This window comes from Haliotis rubra, unplaced genomic scaffold, assembly GCF_003918875.1.
Source record: "Haliotis rubra isolate DU_JTF1 unplaced genomic scaffold, ASM391887v1 Scf550, whole genome shotgun sequence".
Classification (NCBI taxonomy): Eukaryota; Metazoa; Mollusca; class Gastropoda; order Lepetellida; family Haliotidae; genus Haliotis; species Haliotis rubra.
Genome location: NW_025767247.1, coordinates 99155 through 122291, shown reverse-complemented (window position 1 = coordinate 122291; position 23137 = coordinate 99155). Strand labels below are relative to the sequence as shown.

At 43.5% G+C, this 23137-nt stretch overlaps 2 protein-coding genes across 3 annotated transcripts in view; one reads left to right on the top strand and one right to left on the bottom strand.

The window, feature by feature from the left end:
• LOC124253749 (squamous cell carcinoma antigen recognized by T-cells 3-like) overlaps positions 1-1576 on the top strand; it is a 116377-nt gene extending 114801 nt beyond the window's left edge. Inside the window, exon 23 of the mRNA XM_046687574.1 lies at positions 982-1576. Coding sequence (XP_046543530.1) covers positions 982-1156 — 175 coding nt within the window. The 3' untranslated portion in view covers positions 1157-1576. The remainder of the gene's footprint in view (positions 1-981) is intronic.
• A 310-nt stretch (positions 1577-1886) lies between these two features.
• LOC124253750 (sphingomyelin phosphodiesterase 4-like) overlaps positions 1887-23137 on the bottom strand; it is a 74286-nt gene continuing 53035 nt past the window's right edge. The window contains exons 15-19 of one of the 2 annotated variants that reach the window (XM_046687576.1): positions 13024-13230; positions 8874-9035; positions 7133-7261; positions 3288-3957; positions 1887-2909 (exon numbers count right to left, since the gene is read on the bottom strand). In XM_046687576.1, coding sequence (XP_046543532.1) covers positions 3631-3957; positions 7133-7261; positions 8874-9035; positions 13024-13230 — 825 coding nt within the window. In that variant the 3' untranslated portion in view covers positions 1887-2909; positions 3288-3630. Of the gene's footprint in view, positions 2910-3287; positions 3958-7132; positions 7262-8873; positions 9036-13023; positions 13231-23137 lie in introns of those variants that run through there. The other variant, XM_046687577.1, reaches the window with a different exon arrangement.

Here is a 23137-nt window from a genome sequence, read left to right as displayed (position 1 = left end):
AGAAAGAAAAAATGTGAAAAGAAAAATAAATTCATCAAACAAAATAAACTTTTTAGAAATAATAAACAAACGGTGATGGTGAGCATGATAAGCAGCCTCCCATGGATGCCAATAAAAGGTTCTGGAAAGAGTTGTGGTCTGTACCCAGCGACTGTAACCTTGAGGCACCATGGGTCCTTGATTATGACCATGCAATGCATGAGAAAGTAACTAGGTCGTTTGTCTGTTACATCTCACCAGATTGCCTGAAAAGTGTTATCAAAAAGTCCAAATCTAATACACAGCCAGGGCCTGATGGCATTACTGGAAACTATTCCCCTGTGTCCAAACACCATTACTTCACTGTTTCAATACTCTCGTGGACACAGATGATGTTCCTCCATGGTTCTGCAAAGGTCGCACAATACTCCTTCCCAAAAAAGGAGACTTGACTGATCCCAAAAACTTCCACCCTATCACATGTTTGAACATCGTCAGGCTCCCCATTGTTCTCGGTGCCCTTGGTTGGTACCTCCTGATCAGGAGAGTGCCAGGGTTCTCCACCAGGAACACAGCCCTTCTGACACTCTGGGTAATGCAGAAGGCTGCAGTGTTGGGGAGTCTACATATTCTCCGAAAAGATCTTGGTGGGTTCGACTAGGCAGTGTTGCCTGAGAGAAGTCCCATTCGCTGTCTGGGCTGCGTGTAGAGGGTTAGAGGGGGCGAGGGCCCTGAGCTGATCTGCCAGGATCACCCGAGCCCTTTCTGTTTCATATTATCTTTAATCTGTAAAACATAATAAATAATCTAGACTTATATAGATACTGACACATGAATAATCAAAAGTGGTGAATAATGCTGAGAAATATACCATTATGTCAAGATAGTAAGTCAGATGATTACTCGACGGTTGGCTACATTACTGACTCAAGTAAATCACCTTTCAGTGCTGCCATAAGTTTTGCTAACATATACCCATCAAACTATTAAACATCATTTCAGGCGAGGCAAGGTCAGGACTCAGGTTGCGTTAGTCCCAAGATCTGTAAAGCAAGGTTCAGCCCCGCCCAAGACGTCCACCATCAGTGCCGACTCTGCCAATGGACAGCAGCAGTCTGACAGGTTAACAGCTGGGATGAGTAATGCAGACTTCAGAAGTATGCTGCTCAAGAAGTAGGGACAGGCCAAGCGGGGGGACACATTTGTTTAGACTCTGGAAACTGGTTACACAAAACTAAAAATATATATATATTCAGCACCATGGAAGTGACTGCTTTCTTCACACCTACTGATATCTTTAAAATTAGGACGGAGTACTGACTGAACTTTTCTGTTTGTAAAGACATTTCCAATGTTATTGGTCAAAGGGCCCAATCACAAGAATTGAGTGGTGATGAATCTGTACTTACGTCCTTAGTTGTGAGGGAGCTGATGCATGTGAGCTGATAGTGGACAGCAGTTAACCCAGGATCCACAGCCGTGTCTCAATAATATTGAGAAAATGTATTGTAAACCCTTTAATGGGGTCAGCATAAACGTCATTTTCTGTACATTTCTAATCAATGTATATATTATGTGAATAAATACCTTTTCTAAACTGGTCTTTTGAGATGGATATGTTGATCCAGTTGTAGACTGCAAGTTCTGTGCTGGGATTCAGCCCTTGTCTCACACCCAGTCAATCAAGTAGACCTGGGATGGTTGTGTGTGTATGCACCCTGTGTTGGAGTGAGTTTAGTTTTACACCACTTTTAGCACTATCACAGCGAGGACACCGGAAATGGGCTTCAGACATTGTACCCCTGTGGGGTATCACAGCCGGGTTATCGGCGTGATGGTTACGTGTCTGTATAAGCACCCTGTGTTGGACCTGTAATGTGCTATGTAGGTGAGAAGTTGGCAACAAATTAATGCTAATATATATTTATTTCCATATGTACAAAAGCTGAAGACAAAGTCTAAAAGGCTCTCACCTCTGTGGCTTGGTACAAATATTTAGTACATTCTGAGGAACAGCTGAAGATAAAACATGAGACAAGCAAAACACACAAGATGGAATTTTACTATGACTTGTTCAAAACACAGTTGGGAGTATATTGTCTTGGCTGGCTGATAACATAAACATTATTTAAATGTAACGGAAATTCTCTTGAGAAATATGCACCATGTTTGATATATCAATATTTGCACTAAAATTGTAAATCTTGTGTCAGGTCATTCAGACAGAACTGATCACAGGGAAGGCACTCAACAGAAATCCAGCTGCTGGATCAAGGTGACACCACAGACCTGGACGACATCACTGCCTTGAGGAAGGCATACAACAGACACACAAACACACCGATGTTGTCCAGCTGCTGGATCAAGGTGGCACCACAGACCTGGACGACATCACTGCCTTGAGGAAGGCATACAACAGACACACAAACACACCGATGTTGTCCAGCTGCTGGATCAAGGTGGCACCACAGACCTGGACCACATCACTGCCTTGAGGAAGGCATACAACAGACACACAAACACACCGATGTTGTCCAGCTGCTGGATCAAGGTGGCACCACAGACCTGGATGACATCACTGCCTTGAGGAAGGCATACAACAGACACACAAACACACCGATGTTGTCCAGCTGCTGGATCAAGGTGGCACCACAGACCTGGATGACATCACTGACTTGAGGAAGGCATACAACAGACACACACAAACACACCGATGTTGTCCAGCTGCTGGATCAAGGTGGCACCACAGACATGGGCGACATCACTGCCTTGAGGAAGGCATACAACAGACACACAAACACTGATGTTGTCCAGCTGCTGGATCAAGGTGGCACCACAGACCTGGATGACATCACTGCCTTGAGGAAGGCATACAACAGACACACCACACCGATGTTGTCCAGCTGCTGGATCAAGGTGGCACCACAGACCTGGACCACATCACTGCCTTGAGGAAGGCATACAACAGACACACACAAACACACACGATGTTGTCCAGCTGCTATATCCAGGTGGCACAACAGACCTGGACCTGGACACATCACTGCCTTGAGGAAGGCATACAACAGACACACACAAACACACCGATGTTGTCCAGCTGCTGGATCAAGGTGGCACCACAGACCTGGATGACATCACTGCCTTGAGGAAGGCATACAACAGACACACAAACACACCGATGTTGTCCAGCTGCTGGATCAAGGTGGCACCACAGACATGGACGACATCACTGCCTTGAGGAAGGCATACAACAGACACACAAACACACCGATGTTGTCCAGCTGCTGGATCAAGGTGGCACCACAGACCTGGACGACATCACTGCCTTGAGGAAGGCATACAACAGACACACACTGATGTTGTCCAGCTGCTGGATCAAGGTGGCACCACAGACCTGGACGACATCACAGCCTTGAGGAAGGCATACAACAGACACACAAACACACCGATGTTGTCCAGCTGCTGGATCAAAGTGGCACCACAGACCTGGACGACATCACTGCCTTGAGGAAGGTATACAACAGACACACAAACACACCGATGTTGTCCCGCTGCTGGATCAAGGTGGCACCACAGACCTGGATGACATCACTGCCTTGAGGAAGGTATACAACAGACACACAAACACACCGATGTTGTCCAGCTGCTGAATCAAGGTGGCACCACAGACCTGGACGACATCACAGCCTTGAGGAAGGCATACAACAGACACACAAACACATTGATGATAAGAAACTCCATCGGGCCAGCTCCAAGCCACATTCGCAGGAAGATGTAGAGAATTCCAAGGTAGATGAGAGTTTGGTAACTGGCCAGGAACCGCAGACTCAGTCTTGGTTGGCGGAGAGCTTCGGCAGTTGTCTTGGAGGTTGGAGACTTGAGCATGTGATGGGGGCGGAGTGGCGGGGCCAGGTAGACCTGAGCCATGCGGCCGACGAGGTCCTGCCGACAGTACAGGCTGTTGATCTGTCCACAAAACTATAAGGGAGAGCTAGTGAGATTCATTGGCAACACAAACAATCAGCTTCACACAAACAGGTAAAAATAGATATAACAAATTAGTCTCAGCTCAACATAAGGGTGTCCACCAATTGGTTAGTTAGTGTTCTTGTGAGGCAAGTCCGTGAAAGGGTTAAACAGGTTTTGTGGGATCTGTGCTCTCACATAACATACCTATAATAAAAACGACACACTACAAACATTTGTAAAAGTGTGCGCAAACAAAATGCAACCATGCACAGACAATACAATGAACATATGCACTATCAAATTCAAGCTTATGTAAATGGAACACCACGCTTATCTTCAAAATGATGTTGCTGCTTCATAACAAAACTCAGAAGTAAAACCCAACAGCTAACATAGTTTAATGTATTGAGACAATTCTTCAAAGTTTGAAAAAACATACTTTGTCCCCATTACAAACTGAAATGCCCACTGAAAAATCCAATATTGCCCCACGCCAAGACACCATGCCATGACACTGTGCCATGTCACCACACGATGACACTGTGCCATGTCACCACACGATGACACTGTGCCATGTCACCACACGATGACACTGTGCCATGTCACCACACGATGACACTGTGCCATGTCACCACACGATGACACTGTGCCATGTCACCACACGATGACACTGTGCCATGTCACCACACGATGACACTGTGCCATGTCACCACACGATGACACTGTGCCATGTCACCACACGATGACACTGTGCCATGTCACCACACGATGACACTGTGCCATGTCACCACACGATGACACTGTGCCATGTCACCACACGATGACACTGTGCCATGTCACCACACGATGACACTGTGCCATGTCACCACACGATGACACTGTGCCATGTCACCACACCGATGACACTGTGCCATGTCACCACATCGATGACACTGTGCCATGTCACCACACGATGACACTGTGCCATGTCACCACACGATGACACTGTGCCATGTCACCACACGATGACACTGTGCCATGTCACCACACGATGACACTGTGCCATGTCACCACACGATGACACTGTGCCATGTCACCACACGATGACACTGTGCCATGTCACCACGATGACACTGTGCCATGTCACCACATGATGACACTGTGCCATGTCACCACACGATGACACTGTGCCATGTCACCACCACGATGACACTGTGCCATGTCACCACATCGATGACACTGTGCCATGTCACCACATCGATGACACTGTGCCATGTCACCACACGATGACACTGTGCCATGTCACCACACGATGACACTGTGCCATGTCACCACACGATGACACTGTGCCATGTCACCACGACGATGACACTGTGCCATGTCACCACACGATGACACTGTGCCATGTCACCACACGATGACACTGTGCCATGTCACCACATCGATGACACTGTGCCATGTCACCACACGATGACACTGTGCCATGTCACCACATCGATGACACTGTGCCATGTCACCACACGATGACACTGTGCCATGTCACCACATGATGACACTGTGCCATGTCACCACACAATGACACTGTGCCATGTCACCACATCGATGACACTGTGCCATGTCACCACACGATGACACTGTGCCATGTCACCACATGATGACACTGTGCCATGTCACCACACGATGACACTGTGTGCCATGTCACCACACGATGACACTGTGCCATGTCACCATGACACTGTGCCATGTCACCACACAATGACACTATGCCATGTCACCACACGATGACACTGTGCCATGTCACCACATGATGACACTGTGCCATGTCACCACACGATGACACTGTGCCATGTCACCACACGATGACACTGTGCCATGTCACCACACGATGACACTGTGCCATGTCACCACACGATGACACTGTGCCATGTCACCACACGATGACACTGTGCCATGTCACCACATGATGACACTGTGCCATGTCACCATGCCATGTCACTATGCCATGTCACCACATGATGACACTGTGCCATGTCACCATGCCATGTCACTGTGCCATGTCAGCACGTGATGACACTGTGCCATGACACCGTGCCATGTCAACACGCCATGTCACCATACCATGACACCACGCCATGTCACTGTGCCATGTCAGCACGTGATGACACTGTGCCATGACACCGTGCCATGTCAACACGCCATGTCACCATACCATGACACCACGCCATGACATTGTGCCATGTCACCATACCATGACACGCCACGACACTTGCTGACAAGAACAGGGTATTAGAAAAAAGTTGCATCAAAACTTCATATAACTATTTCCAATGTTGTGGCTGGGCGATTTTGTAAATGAATTGATTTAGGCTATGGCCACCAAACTAAGAACATGAAATGTTGAGTTTGTAATGGTGGTGAATCATGTGTTTTGTAGTGTCAAAGTTTAAGAGTTCAAGATGTGAAATTGCACAAGCTATGACTCAGTATGGAGACAAGTGCCAGCAAATTACTGCAGTAGCTGGAAGCAGACGGAACAGAAGATGTTCACCATGTGGCTTGTTTGTATAATTACATCCATGACACAACCCAGAATAAGTCAGCGTTGTCACTTTAGATGAAACAAATACAATTATTTATATCATTCTGTCCCTTTCCTCACAAATGAGATTGACAAGATTCAGGAAGGACATGGCACATATGTGCAATTTGCCTCTGAAATGTCACACTTCCATCCCATGTACCAAGTTGCCCAACTCCCTCCCCATCATTCCTGGTGTCTTAGGTTTGGTACCTCTTGATCTCTTGATGGCCAGCAACACTGCCTTTCTGACAATTTGGGTAATGCAGAAGGTTGCAGTGTTGGGGAGTCGAAAAGTTCTTGGTGGGTTCGACAAATCCCTAATGTAATAAAGATTTCTGTAGTTCTCTGGACCTGTCTGTTACAACAACAAGCAATACAAGTAATCAGTGACCTACAAGTAATCAGTGACCTACAAGTAAGTGACCTACAAGTAAGTGAGTGAGTTTGGTATGACGCCGCTTATATTCCGGCAATATCGCGGCGGGGGACACCACAAATGCCTAAGTAATCAGTTATCTACAAGTAGGTAATCAGTGACCTACAAGTAAGTAATCAGTGACCTACAAGTGAGTAACATTGATCTACAAGAAAGTTATCTGTGGATAGTTATATGACTAACTATACCTGGCAGTTGATGAAGGAACAGAGCTGGTGCAGGATGCGGACAAGAGTTGCGTTCTCAAAACTCCTGATGGGCTGCAGGTCCGGGTCACCCTGGTATGTGATGTCAAACTTCCGTAGTCCGTTCACAACCTGCCACACAAATGTTGATGTGACAGAGAGGATTGCATAATAACAAATGTCGTGTAACATGAAATCCATATTTAGACAGCTCTCACTAAACATGAAATAGTGGATACATCACAACTACCTACATATATTGTAAAACAAGGAGGCTATTGTAAGATTTTCATGGATGTCAACTTTTTTCATATCAGGAACACAATATTACTGAGTATATCCTTACTCCATCATCTGGTGAATGAATAGTATGAGACAAAAAAAACACAATCTGTGGATGAACCATTACCGGATATCTGCCATGTTCTATGAGAACCGGGCCTGTGGTTGAACCATTACCGGATATCTGCCATGTTCTATGAGAACCGGGCCTGTGGATGAACCATTACCGGATATCTGCCATGTTCTATGAGAACAGGGCCTGTGGTTGAACTGTTACCTGCCTGATATCTGCCATGTTCTGTGAGAACAGGGTCAGTGGGTGAACTATTACCTGATATCTGCCATATTCTGTGAGAACCGGGCCTGTGGGTGAACTATTACCTGATATCTGCCTTATTCTGTGAGAACAGGGTCAGTGGGTGAACTATTACCTGATATCTGCCATATTCTGTGAGAACCGGGCCTGTGGGTGAACTATTACCTGATATCTGCCATATTCTGTGAGAACCGGGCCTGTGGGTGAACTATTACCTGATATCTGCCATGTTCTGTGTGAGATATCTGTCATATTCTGGCCTGTGGGTGAACTATTACCTGATATCTGCCATGTTCTGTGAGAACCGGGCCTGTGGGTAAACTATTACCTGATATCTGCCATGTTCTGTGAGAACAGGGTCAGTGGGTGAACTATTACCTGATATCTGTCATATTCTGTGAGACCCGGGCCTGTGGGTGAACTATTACCTGATATCTGTCATATTCTGTGAGAACCGGGCCTGTGGGTAAACTATTACCTGATATCTGCCATGTTCTGTGAGAACAGGGTCAGTGGGTGAACTATTACCTGATATCTGCCATGTTCTGTGAGAACCGGGCCTGTGGGTGAACTATTACCTGATATCTGTCATATTCTGTGAGAACCGGGCCTGTGGGTGAACTGAGAACAGGGCCTGTGGGTGACCTAATACCTGATATCTGCCTTATTCTGTGAGAACCGGGCCTGTGGGTGAACTATTACCTGATATCTGCCATGTTCTGTGAGAACCGGGCCTGTGGGTGACCTATTACCTGATATCTGCCATGTTCTGTGAGAACTGGGCCTGTGGGTGAACTATTACCTGATATCTGTCATATTCTGTGAGAACCGGGCCTGTGGGTGAACTATTACCCGATATCTGCCATGTTCTGTGAGAACTGGGCCTGTGGGTGAACTATTACCTGATATCTGCCATGTTCTGTGAGAACCGGGCCTGTGGGTGAACTATTACCTGATATCTGTCATATTCTGTGAGAACAGGGTCTGTGGGTGAACAGTGGTGAACTAACTTACCTGATATCTGCTGATATCCTGATATCTGCCATATTCTGTGAGATACCTGCAATGTTCTGTGAGAACCGGCCTGTGGGTGAACTATTACCTGGCCATGTTCTGTGAGAACTGGGCCTGTGGGTGAACTATTACCTGATATCTGCCATGTTCTGTGAGAACCGGGTCGAGAACCGGGCTGTGGGTTGGTCTCAATACAGTCAGGTGTGGGTGGTGTTGACCAATCCTGAACAGACTGTTCTGTAGACTTGCATCAGCAGGCAGCGTCATGTCCTGGAGCTCATCAGGCAGTGTGATCTGAAACAGGACACAATCCATCAACATGCAATTCAAAGCAGTGAAAATGTGCTTACTGGTCATATTTAATAATAATACTGTCATCAGGCTCCCCATTGTTCTCGGTGCCCTTGGTTTGGTACCTCCTGATATCTTGGCCCAGATCAGGACAGTGCCCGAGCTCTCCACCGGGAGCACAGCCCTTCTGACACTCTCGGTAATGCAGAAGGCTGCAGTGTTGGGGAACACCTCTCATCTTGAACACCTCTGACATTACAACCATCATAACACCTGTCATCTTGAACATCTCTGACATTACAACCATCATAACACCTGTCATCTTGAATATCTGACATCACAACCATCATAACACCTGTCATCTTGAATATCTCTGACATTACAACCATCATAACACCTGTCATCTTGAATATCTCTGACATTACAACCATCATAACACCTGTCATCTTGAATATCTCTGACATTACAACCATCATAACACCTGTCATCTTGAACATCTCTGACATTACAACCATCATAACACCTGTCATCTTGAATATCTCTGACATTACAACCATCATAACACCTGTCATCTTGAATATCTCTGACATTACAACCATCATAACACCTATCATCTTAAATATCTCTGACATTACAACCATCATAACACCTGTCATCTTGAACATCTCTGACATTACAACCATCATAACACCTATCATCTTGAAATATCTCTGACATTACAACCATCATAACACCTGTCATCTTGAACATCTCTGACATTACAACCATCATAACACCTGTCATCTTGAATATCTGACATTACAACCATCATAACACCTGTCATCTTGAACATCTCTGACATTACAACCATCATAACACCTGTCATCTTGAATATCTGACATTACAACCATCATAACACCTGTCATCTTGAATATCTCTGACATTACAACCATCATAACACCTGTCATCTTGAACATCTCTGACATTACAACCATCATAACACCTGTCATCTTGAATATCTCTGACATTACAACCATCATAACACCTGTCATCTTGAACATCTCTGACATTACAACCATCATAACACCTGTCATCTTGAACATCTGACATTACAACCATCATAACACCTGTCATCTTGAACATCTCTGACGTTACAACCATCATAACACCTATCATCTTGAACATCTGACATTACAACCATCATAACACCTGTCATCTTGAATATCTCACATTACAACCATCATAACACCTGTCATCTTGAACATCTCTGACATTACAACCATCATAACACCTGTCATCTTGAACATCTGACATTACAACCATCATAACACCTGTCATCTTGAATATCTCTGACATTACAACCATCATAACACCTGTCATCTTGAACACCTCTGACATTACAATAAACCATCATAACACCTGTCATCTTGAACATCTCTGACATTACAACCATCATAACACCTGTCATCTTGAATATCTCTGACATTACAACCATCATAACACCTGTCATCTTGAATATCTCTGACATTACAACCATCATAACACCTGTCATCTTGAATATCTCTGACATTACAACCATCATAACACCTGTCATCTTGAATATCTGACATTACAACCATCATAACACCTGTCATCTTGAACATCTCTGACGTTACAACCATCATAACACCTGTCATCTTGAATATCTCTGACATTACAACCATCATAACACCTGTCATCTTGAATATCTCTGACATTACAACCATCATAACACCTGTCATCTTGAACACCTCTGACATTACAACCATCATAACACCTGTCATCTTGAACATCTCTGACATTACAACCATCATAACACCTGTCATCTTGAACATCTCTGACATTACAACCATCATAACACCTGTCATCTTGAACATCTCTGACATTACAACCATCATAACACCTGTCATCTTGAATATCTCTGACAATACAACCATCATAACACCTGTCATCTTGAACATCTCTGACGTTACAACCATCATAACACCTGTCATCTTGAACATCTGACATTACAACCATCATAACACCTGTCATCTTGAATATCTGACATTACAACCATCATAACACCTGTCATCTTGAATATCTGACATTACAACCATCATAACACCTGTCATCTTGAATATCTCTGACAATACAACCATCATAACACCTGTCATCTTGAACATCTGACATTACAACCATCATAACACCTGTCATCTTGAATATCTCTGACATTACAACCATCATAACACCTGTCATCTTGAATATCTGACATTACAACCATCATAACACCTGTCATCTTGAACATCTCTGACGTTACAACCATCATAACACCTGTCATCTTGAACATCTCTGACGTTACAACCATCATAACACCTGTCATCTTGAATATCTCTGACATTACAACCATCATAACACCTGTCATCTTGAATATCTGACATTACAACCATCATAACACCTGTCATCTTGAATATCTCTGACATTACAACCATCATAACACCTGTCATCTTGAATATCTCTGACATTACAACCATCATAACACCTGTCATCTTGAATATCTCTGACATTACAACCATCATAACACCTGTCATCTTGAATATCTCTGACAATTACAACCATCATAACACCTGTCATCTTGAACATCTGACATTACAACCATCATAACACCTGTCATCTTGAATATCTCTGACATTACAACCATCATAACACCTGTCATCTTGAATATCTCTGACATTACAACCATCATAACACCTGTCATCTTGAACATCTCTGACATTACAACCATCATAACACCTGTCATCTTGAATATCTCTGACATTACAACCATCATAACACCTGTCATCTTGAATATCTCTGACATTACAACCATCATAACACCTGTCATCTTGAATATCTGACATTACAACCATCATAACACCTGTCATCTTGAACATCTCTGACGTTACAACCATCATAACACCTGTCATCTTGAATATCTCTTGACATTACAACCATCATAACACCTGTCATCTTGAACATCTCTGACGTTACAACCATCATAACACCTGTCATCTTGAACATCTCTGACATTACAACCATCATAACACCTGTCATCTTGAATATCTCTGACAATACAACCATCATGACCCATTTTTATGGGGGCCTTTTTTCTAGTCAAGTGAATGAAAATCCCAAGGGACCACCTTGAGTATCTCAAACACAACAACCCTAGAGACTTGTTAAGCATTAAATATTTGACACATATTTACGACCATAGTTACTCTCACCTTGAATATTTCTGACATTACAACCAAGGGACCACCTTGAGTATCTCTGACATTACAACCAAGGGACCACCTTGAGTATCTCACACACAACAACCCTAGAGGCTTGTTAAGCATTAAATATTTGACACATATTTACGACCATAGTTACTCTCACCTTGAATATTTCTGACATTACAACCAAGGGACCACCTTGAGTATCTCACACACAACAACCATAGAGACTTGTTAAGCATTAAATATCTGACACATATTTACGACCATAGTTACTCTCACCTTGAATATTTCTGACATTACAACCAAGGGACCACCTTGAGTATCTCACACACAACAACCATAGAGACTTGTTAAGCATTAAATATCTGACACATATTTACGACCATAGTTACTCTCACCTTGAATATTTCTGACATTACAACCAAGGTACCACCTTGAGTATCTCACACACAACAACCATAGAGACTTGTTAAGCATTAAATATCTGACACATATTTACAACCATAGTTACTCTCACCTTGAATATTTCTGACATTACAACCAAGGGACCACCTTGAGTATCTCACACACAACAACCATAGAGACTTGTTAAGCATTAAATATCTGACACATATTTACGACCAAAGTTACTCTCACCTTGAATATTTCTGACATTACAACCAAGGGACCACCTTGAGTATCTCACACACAACAACCATAGAGACTTGTTAAGCATTAAATATTTGACACATATTTACGACCATAGTTACTCTCACCTTGAATATTTCTGACAAATTCTTGAGTGACTGGTTGAGATGCAGTAATAGCTTCTTGCTGTCATTGATTTCACTATAGTGCTTGGAATCAAACAAGAAGGAGATGAGCCAGGCTGCAAAGCTACGCCTCTTGGGCTTGGGTGTGGCTTGTTGGGCACTGGCAATGGCCTCCCTCGCTTGGATCAGCTGATTTATCAGTTCACAAATCTGAAGCGAAAGAATGACAATTAGTTGTGAAGGGTTCCAACATACCTTCCCCAACATACGTTGCAAAATGATACTGAGGGTAGACCAGTGTTGAGACGCCTATCACATCACATATATTTCACACATTGCTGCCCCATGGACATCTCTGTATTCCTCATACGGGAAATCACTACTGATCTTTGTTACAACACAGACAGTCACAATGTTTCTGATTACTTACATCACAAATTTATGCACAAATGATTTCTGATCAATGAAAGATTCCTCACAAAGTCCTGAATTCTGACGACAATGAATTAGCCATTTTGGAGAAATCGGTCACCAGTTGTGACATCATATGTCAACAGTGTTGCACACATTTGGCAATTTTGCAAAAGAGGTGAAATAATAGGTTTGATGTTTCATCTCTATGCTGACAACATTCAGATCTACATATAAAGCCATTTGAAGACGCTACTGGAATCAGACAAATTTAAGCTTGTGTGAGTGAGGTAAGATCCTGGTAAGGTCTGTCTCTGACAAACCTCATTTAAAGACTCTTTTAAAGACACACCTCATCAAGCTAGCCTTTGACTAGTTATTCTGAATGGCTTTGTCTTATAGCTCCTGTACAAAGTGCCACTGAGCATCCTGTATGCATGGAAATATATTATTATTATCTTTTACAGATTAAATAGCATGCAACAGAGAGGGTTCAGGTGATCCTGGCATTCAGGCTGGTAAGGGTCATCAGCTCACCATTACATGCAGCCAAAACAGTGAATGGGACTTCTCCCAGGAAAGGCTGCCTAGTCGAACCCACCAAGAGCTTTCCCGAGAATATGTTGACTCCCCAACACAGCAGCCTTCTGCTTTACCCAGTGTCAGAAGGGCTGTGCTCTCAGTGGAGATGCAGGGCACTCTCCTGATCTGCACCAAGATATCAGGAGGTACCAAACCATGGGCTCTGAGAACACTGGCGCCAAGATATCAGGAGGTACCAAACCATGGGCTCCGAGAACAATGGAGAGCCTGATGACAGTGCACTTGGGATGCAAGCGAGACATTTTAAAGGCGATGTCCGCATATGTCTTGCCAATCATATTGCTGTCAAAAGGGACACAAAATCCAATAATAAATTCATTGGCTTTATCAAAAAGGATAAAATATATAATTTGAAATAAGAATTGACCAGTCCATTCGTTGTTTTTCTTATCTATTAAAGCAGTTTATGTGAATATATTGATTTTAACGATGATCCTGCCAATGCTCCCATATGGGAACATTTAACTTCAATTCAAAATTTCTACCTGAATTCCAGCTACAATGATAAAATTTCTATTGTCACTTTATACCTACATCATTTGTTTATAAGGACAAGTGAGAACAGTTTCAGTAAAATCTAAATATACTCATTCCCCACATGGTGGTCCGTCGGAAGAAAAACACAAGGCAGGAGGGTCACTTACTTCGGGGAATGGCGAGTTGCTGAGCAACCACCAATGGTCTGAAGCTGTGGACATCGTTAACGTCCTTGACAGCCATGTCATGCAAATAATGACTGGCAAAAACTGTGTCCGACTGCCAAAAACAACCTTGCATAATGGATGACACAGTACAATTACTGTGAAGTGCAATAGTCGAAACAAGAGCTCGAATCTCGTGTGGATGAGAGGACGTAGGAGGGTACAGCCCAGCCGCTTTATATGCCTGAAGAATGGTCGTTCTTAACCATAAAGCAATTGTGTTTTTGCTGACATCTGACTGACGCCTGAAATAAGGGAAGAACTAACCGTTTCCTTGTACCACGGACACCTTTGGTGCGATCAATGTAAGTTTTCAGCGCATGAACCGGACATAAAAGCAATTCAGCATCGTCTTCAGTGCCAACAATAGATGATAATGGTGGAATGGAAAACTGTCGATCAGGTTGACCTGGTAGTTGGTTTTTAGCGATGAAATTTCGACACAGACCCAAATGCACAGAACCATGACGACGACGTTCAAACTTGACCCTAGTCACGTCAAGGGCATGAACCTCACTCAATCTAGCCGCAATCGCTAGAGACTAAAAGAAAGCCGTCTTCCTGGATAAATCAGCAAGGGAAGCGTTCTCAAGAGGTTCATAAGGTGCACCACGGAGATGGTCTAAAACAGTGTTGAGATTCCATGCCGGCGGATGAAACTTCAACTTCTGGTCTTCAAGTGTGAACGAACTAAGCATGGCCTGTAATTCTGGGATTTTAGAAATTCCTTCTGTCAGTGGGGACCGCTAAAACTGAGCTAATTGCCACCAAATACGTGGCAATGGTGCCTCCCTTCAGACGCCTGGACGTTCGGAGATAAAGTAGGAAATCTGCTATTACTGACTGACTGACTGAGTTTAGTTTTACGCCGCTTTTAGCAATATTCCAGCAATATCACGGCGGGGGACACCAGAAATGGGCTTAACACATTGTGCCCATGTGGGGAATCGAACCCGGGTCTTCGGCGTGACGAGCCAACGCTTTAACCACTAGGCTACCCCACCGCCCGAAATCTGCTATGAACTGAGGAGACACTTTCAGCGGATCCTGCTTCCTGGTAACACAAAATCCTTCAAACGACTGCCACTTGTCATCATACAAGTGTCTAGTAGAAGTTCTGTGCGCCGTCGCAATGGCTTTGGCTGCTCTGGCCGAAAACCCCTTAGCACTCGGTGCTTTTTGCAAATGATCCATGCGTGCAGATTGAACTGATCTGGAGCAGGATGCGGGAGTCGGCTGTGAGGGTGCATGGGAATGTGAGTAGAGGGAAGGGATCTCCTACCACTAGACTTTTTAGAACGGGAAACCAGTTCCTGGCCGGCCACCAAGGCACGACCAAAATCAGTCGAAGGCAAGTTGTCTCCTTGACTTTTGTGAGAACTTTGGGTAGTAGAACTGGTGGCAGTAACGCATACGCGTGAAGCCCCTCCCACGATAGGCTGAGAGCATCCACCGCCCAAGCCGCTGGATCCGGACTGGGGACACATACACTGGCAGTTGATGGTTTTGGCTGGTGGCAAACAGATCTATGTTTGGAGAACCCAGTGCGTGACTTGTGTAGCATCCATTCCATGGGAGCAACTCTGTTTGGTCTCGCGAGAGCGTCTGCTAGTATATTGCGGCACCCCGGAATATGCTGAACTTTCAACAGAATGTGGAGATCGTCAACCAGTTGAAAGAGCCGAAAAGTCTGATCGAGCAGAAACTGAGCGTATCGACCCTTGCTTCTGGATGTACCATACCACCGTGGTGTTGTCTGTGGCCACCAGCAGACAAGTTCCTCGTAGTCGATGCGCCCAGTGATGAATAGCGCGGATCACGGCCTCCAACTCCAGACTGTTTATATGCCAGTTTATGTGTTGACCCGACCAAAGGCCGACGGCTGTCTGGTCGTGTAAGTGAGCGCCCCAACCCTGCATGGAGGCGTCCACGAACAGTTGGTAATCCGGAGGCCGCTCTGTCAAAGAAACTCCTCCTAAGACGTTCAATGAGCAAGTTCACCAAAGAAGATAGCGATGTAACTGAGGTGGAAGACAAAACCGTCTGCCCGACGAATGGATGGTTGGAGAAAGCCCTGCAGAGGATGAAGTAGAAGACGCCCTCTGCTGGTAAGGTCCAGCGCCGACGTCAACAATCCCAGGAGTGCCTGCCACTCTCAGAGAGACAGAGGTTCGGATAGCGCACGTGGAATCAGAGACAGGACAAGCTCCGATTTGTCCAAGTTGACTAGCCAACCTAGTTGGGGCAACAGACTGAGGGTGAAATCCCGTTGTTGTATAAGAAGCAAGAAGCAGACGGTCTAACAGGTGCATAAGGCAATCGTCCAGGTACGGGTCGAAAATGATGCCCCTCAAATGAAGAAACCGGGAAATAGGAGTTGTGATACACGTGAACAACCACGGGGCCGTTGAAATTCCAAATGGGAGGACAGCACATTGGAAATGTTGATTGTTGAAAATAAAGTGCAGGTACTTCCTGTCGCTAGGACATATTGGAACATGGAGGTATGCATCCTGCAGGTCCAGGCTGATGAGGAAGTCGTTGACGCATACAATAGATTTGAGGTATTCGAGGGACGTCATTCGGGAAGTGCGGAGGACATTCCAGGAAAGTCTCGTTGAAATAGGACAGATTGTGAATCATCCTCATTTTCGTGGACACTTTTTTCGGCACTAAGAATATTGGAGAATAAAACCCTGGTGTTGTGACGGGATGCGGGAGTAATTCGACGGCTCTTTTCTCCAACAGAATAGCTATGTTCTCCACTAAGAGGTCGTGTTGAATCTGGGAGTGATTGTGTCGGAGCGGGAACAGTGTCAGAGGTGGATCGGAGAGGAGGGGGAGCCGAAACCCCTGGCTCAATATATCGGTGATGTATGGATCCTCTAGGATGGACCAATTTTCCCAAAAGATCCCTATTCACCCACCTACCGGGTGTAGGATAAACTGGGACAACTGGAGGTGGGAGTGTCCAGTCGTGCATGTCCCTCACTTCACTTGACCCTACGCCCGTCGCCCTGGGTGGGAGCACGGTGACGTTGATATCCTCCCCTGTCTGATCTAGGCTTGGCACCACGTCCCCTGCCAGGAGACAGCGCTGGATTTCTGGCACGCCAAACAGACGGTCGTCGAGGCTGGTAGGTGTTGGATGGCATGGGGGAAGGACGTTGTCCCTTTTGAAAAGCTTTCAAAGCAGTCTCCCCTTTGGCAAATTCACACACCTCCAGATAAATTTCATGAATGACGTTGTTAAACAGTGTCGACGACGACCAGGGTTGGTGGAATAGTTTCCGTTGAAACTCCGAATCCCATGAAGAAAAAGAGAGGAAGCCTTGACTGAAGGTGCTCACCCAGGTCAGTGAGCACCTTGCCCTGCCACAGCATCATAGTTGGGAGATGATCCAGTCGATCAGGATTTACTTGCTTAAGATCCTGAGTAATGGCATCAGTCGCTGACGCCAATTCCGATATAGGGCGGAGCATACGCTAAAGTTCTAAGTCCAAAACAGCTACCCTTGTGTCCTGAACTTTATAGGAGGAGACAGAGGAAGAGCCTGTCACACGTTTTATCTCCTCATACACCTTAGTCACTGTCTGGGCAAAGCCCAAGCCATGAATAGGACAGTCATCACGCCGGACTCTAGGTGCTCTAATAGTTGGGTTGAGAGACATCCCTGCAAAATCTTCATCAAGTGTAGATAGAATAGTCCCTGACTGACTCATGTGTCGGCAACATTAAGGAAGGCGAGTCCCAAATAGTAAGCGACTTTGCAACATCAGGTCCCGGTGAAGGGACTGAGGCTGCTAAACGATCAGCGATCGTGTCAAACATGTGATCAAAACCAAGGTGATTAGAGCCCATGTCCTCCTCGTAGTCTGGGGCAAAGTCTCTTTCTGAGGACGGTGAACGAAACGGCAAGGGGGAATGTCTACGTTCAGACCACGCCTTAGAAGAAGCGCCTTGCTCCGATGTCTCGACCTATGATCGCCTGCCAAAGACGTGGAAGCAACGGGAGACATTGTTGTAGGCACAGAGGCTGACACAGTAGACAGGATAGGCACCGGTGCTAGAGGAGGCACAGGTGCTGTAAGCGTTGGAGGTGGCAAAGGCGGCAAAGGCGCTGTAGGAGGGAGAGGCGCCAATGTTGCTGGTGGCATAAACGGCATAGGCGCTGAGGTACCGGCTTGAACTGATAATAAAGTCAAGAGAGTGCTGAGCGTAGACACATCGAACTGCTGGCATGACGTCTGCATCATAGACGCCTGAGGTATTGGAAACCCTGTAGATGGTTGATACGCATGAGGCGCCTGCTCCGGGAACACTGTAGATGGTTGATACGCATGAGGCGCCTGCTCCGGGAACACTGTAGATGGTTGATACGCATGAGGCGCCTGCTCCGGGAACACTGTAGATGGTTGATACGCATGAGACGCCTGCTCTGGGAACACTGGAAAGGACTGCAACACAGGAGCCTGGGGCTCCTCACACGGCGCAAACTGCTGACCCATCGGTCGTTGCGGTGACAACATCGGCAACAGCGTAGGAGGCGAGGGAGCACCAAGCGCCGAAGCGCCTGGCGCCAAAGGTCCGAACGACGAAGCGCCAAACACTGTAACGCACAGTGACATAAGAGGCGAGGTAATCATCTGTATGCTGGTGACAGATGCACTCGGAGAAACAGTGGACGCTGCAACACTGGATGTAGATGTAGAGGTCGTCAAGACCAGCGTCGTAGTAGAAACCATATTCTTTCGTCTCTGTTGCCCCAGGCGCTTCCTACAAGCCTGGAAATAAACGTAAAGAACAGCACAGCTGGCACATTTATGGCCAAGGGAACATTGATTGGTACAATTCAAACATCGGGGATGAGGGTCTTTACGCGACTTCCCACCCTAACAATGTATACAACTTGCGCTGTACATGGATCTGCAATAAAGCAAAAAACCCAGTAAACGCACATAAAACATTACATACAATGGTAATGAATTAAACAGCATAATTGAGAACAAAGTCTCAAAGAACTGAATGATAAAGAGACCATAATACAGGCATAATAAATATACCTCTACTGTATGGTATAATATATAAGCCTGAACCAAATAAAACACAACGACTACAAATACGGCGAAATGTTGTAATGGTGAAGTGAGTGAGTGATGACGGGACCGTGTTATAAACGAACGACATCACTAAACAGAACTACTGAACTAAAATAACAAGAGAAGTGAAAGATAATACCTACACTTCTCATAGAAGAAAAAATATAGAACCTTTTTGGTTGAAAACACATATTTTGGGGCATTTTGGGACCCTCATCAATTATTTTAAAAAATACAAAGTAGGATTTTAAAAGGTTATCTCCCAATTGACAGACACCCAGTTGACAGACACTAAACTGGAAGGTTAATTAGGGTAACACCTACGGGTATAATGGAACAGTCCACCGTCTAGTGAGTCGATCAGGGTGAGCCTGAAACAGGTTCGTTACTGAGAAGTTTGATTGTGGGTAAATAGAACTTTGTTGTGATAAATGATTTGTCTTCTCAAATTGATTTTACTATAAATTACTATCAAATATAAAAACAGCTTTGCCATTGAGAGGTTTGATTGTGTTTATTGATAGAAAAGACCCCTTCCAATAGTAGTACATGTACAACAGAAGTTAACTGAGAAAACGTTTTGTTGGAGAGATATAGATATGTACATATTTGAAAACATTCTGATTTGCAGTAAATGAGACACCTGCATTGCCATGTAAGATACGATTAATACAAATCAGTGTTTTACTTTTAACAATACTTTCTAAAGATTGTAACAGTTTGTGTCTTTGAGTAGTATACAATGGACATTCAAGGAAGTAATGAAAAACATTCTCACATCCATGCCCACATTGACATGATGTGTCATATTTCAAATATTTATCCTAAACAAATCGTAATTAAGTGCACGGTCATCATGTATCTTAATATTGTGTACAAACATATAACTTCTTTATTCCATATGAATAATATTTAGGTTCACATTTGTCCATTTGATTTATATGATACAACAGTGTCGCAATTTCCAATAGCTAAGCTAATGTTTTCAATATGATGATGCCGACTCCCGACTAGAATGTTAAACCGAAAGGTTTATGAAAATAAACTGTTTTTATATTGCAGTAATAAAACAATAAAAATTTAAATTACTCTCTTTTCGTCCATCTTTCAAAATATATAACATAGCTTCAGTTTGTTCCTGTGTTTTTATTTGGACTATTCCATTATAATGTGTAGGTAACAGGTAGTAGATACTCTGTTCACTGAACTGTAAATGTTGTTGTTTTAAGGTGTCTGCGAACTGGCTGTCTGCGTAATGGGAGGACACCTTTTAAAATGTTAGAACACTGGCAATACACTGATCCAGTCTGTCAATCAAAACTGGTGCATGCGTCAATTTTGGCCAATCAGCAGGCCGGGCGCGCTTTGTGGATTTGTCAGACTTATTTCCAGGGTCAAACGATGCCTCGGAAGCGATGTGCTTCCTATTATGCCATTCAGACTCCCTATATATATTACATATTACTGCGATTTGATGTGTACCTTTAACAGGGCCATTACGGTCAAGATAAAAGTTTTGAGGCGGACCAAGGAGTGCGATAGGCCTCACGATCAGTGACATGTCTGCACCATCGCTCACGAAACCTACGTCTGCTTGAGGGTGAGAATTTGCACGAATTAACACACTTTCTCACATGTGCAAAATCATTCCCAATAGATGACAACAAATAGCAGTTTAAGACTTTGCAAGTGTTATAAACATTTGTAACTACAAAATTGTTTTTGCTTAACGTTTTTAGTCAATACTGGGCATTGAGTTGGTACACCATAAAGCTGAAATGAGACAGGCGAGAAAGCCGTGACACAATGTAAACAAATCTGACAGCGATCTGATTTCGGTTAAGGTCGATCGAAATAGCAGAACTTGTTACATTAAAGAACAATGTGGTGTATATTGTTACCATCACCCTTGGATATTCTCACAAAATTGTCACACGTTATACGATGTTTTAAAGTTTCAAAAACACAATCTGAAAGCCTACTGTACACTATCTGTTATTAGTGCAAAATATTCGAGGAATAATAAAAAAAATTAAAAAATTAATTCAAATTAGTGTCTATAAAACCATGCCTAAAATATTTCAGAATTTCTATAAAGAGATGGGACCATGAATTGAATTACCTTACTACATGTGGATCAGTGGATCAGAGACGAAAACTATGTGAGAAGAATAGTCACTTTCTGGAATATTGGACAGAGTGAAATACAAGTTTTTTTCTTAACTATGAGAACATTATTTCTTTTGAATTTTGTTACAACATATTTTTTTTACATGTAGGGGAGGTGCACTGGTACATTTTAGGAGTAATAACATAGCTGTCATTTTAATTATAATTCACTGGAAATGATAGCAAGGTATGTTTTTAGAATCTTGTGTCCTTAAGTAAAAGTGGAAAGGTATTAAGTTAAATAATAACATAATCAATTATAAATTATTACTTAGTTGACTGACATATCAGTTTCATGTGATTTTAAGGCAGAGCTAGGCAAACAAACACTAAATACATACCCTGGCAGAACAATCACTTGCTATTAACTTAATTAGTTTGTTGGCTCCTGCTTTGTTTTTTTTAAATAATATATGTACTAAAAGGATTATTCTGAAAGTGATTACTGGTAGCAAACTCATGATAAAAAAATTTAAACATCCAGGGAATGTGAAAAAAATAAAGGCTACGTTTTGGTCACACCCTGGTCAGGCATTGTTCAGTCTTGGAACAGAATAACTTACACAATTTTCAGTTGACTAGTCATGTAACTTGAATGAACATTGAAACATATATTATCCCAGATTTGCTGTAATACTTCTTGGTAACCTCCTCAAAAGCTGATGATTTCTATTATTTGAAGACTGAGCCAAAGTAGTGTTTATTAAGATGTTGGTTTTGGACAAATTGTTCAAGGTTTGTTGATGGTTATTTGGAAAATAAGCTTCATATCAAATTGCACACTGATGAGAAGGAGGTGAAAGCTTCAGGACATTTTCATGTGTGCTTTTCTAAACTTTTATTTTGATACCAATTTTGAAACAACTTAAATATATTTTTGATGACACTAGTAAGTATATCAGAAAAGGAAATAAATTAGATCAAAATTAGTGTTATGTCCCTTAGGGATATGGTCTCAGATATAGTAAAACAAAGATTACCATTGTTTAAAAAGCAATAATGACCATAAGTAATTTTATTGACAAAAAGCTTTGAACTTAGGATATATTCTTTGCACCTTTTTTACATTAGTAGTTAGCAGTTAAATATCTCTGAAGAAAAAGCAGTATATTTGTATTTTGTGTAACAATCTA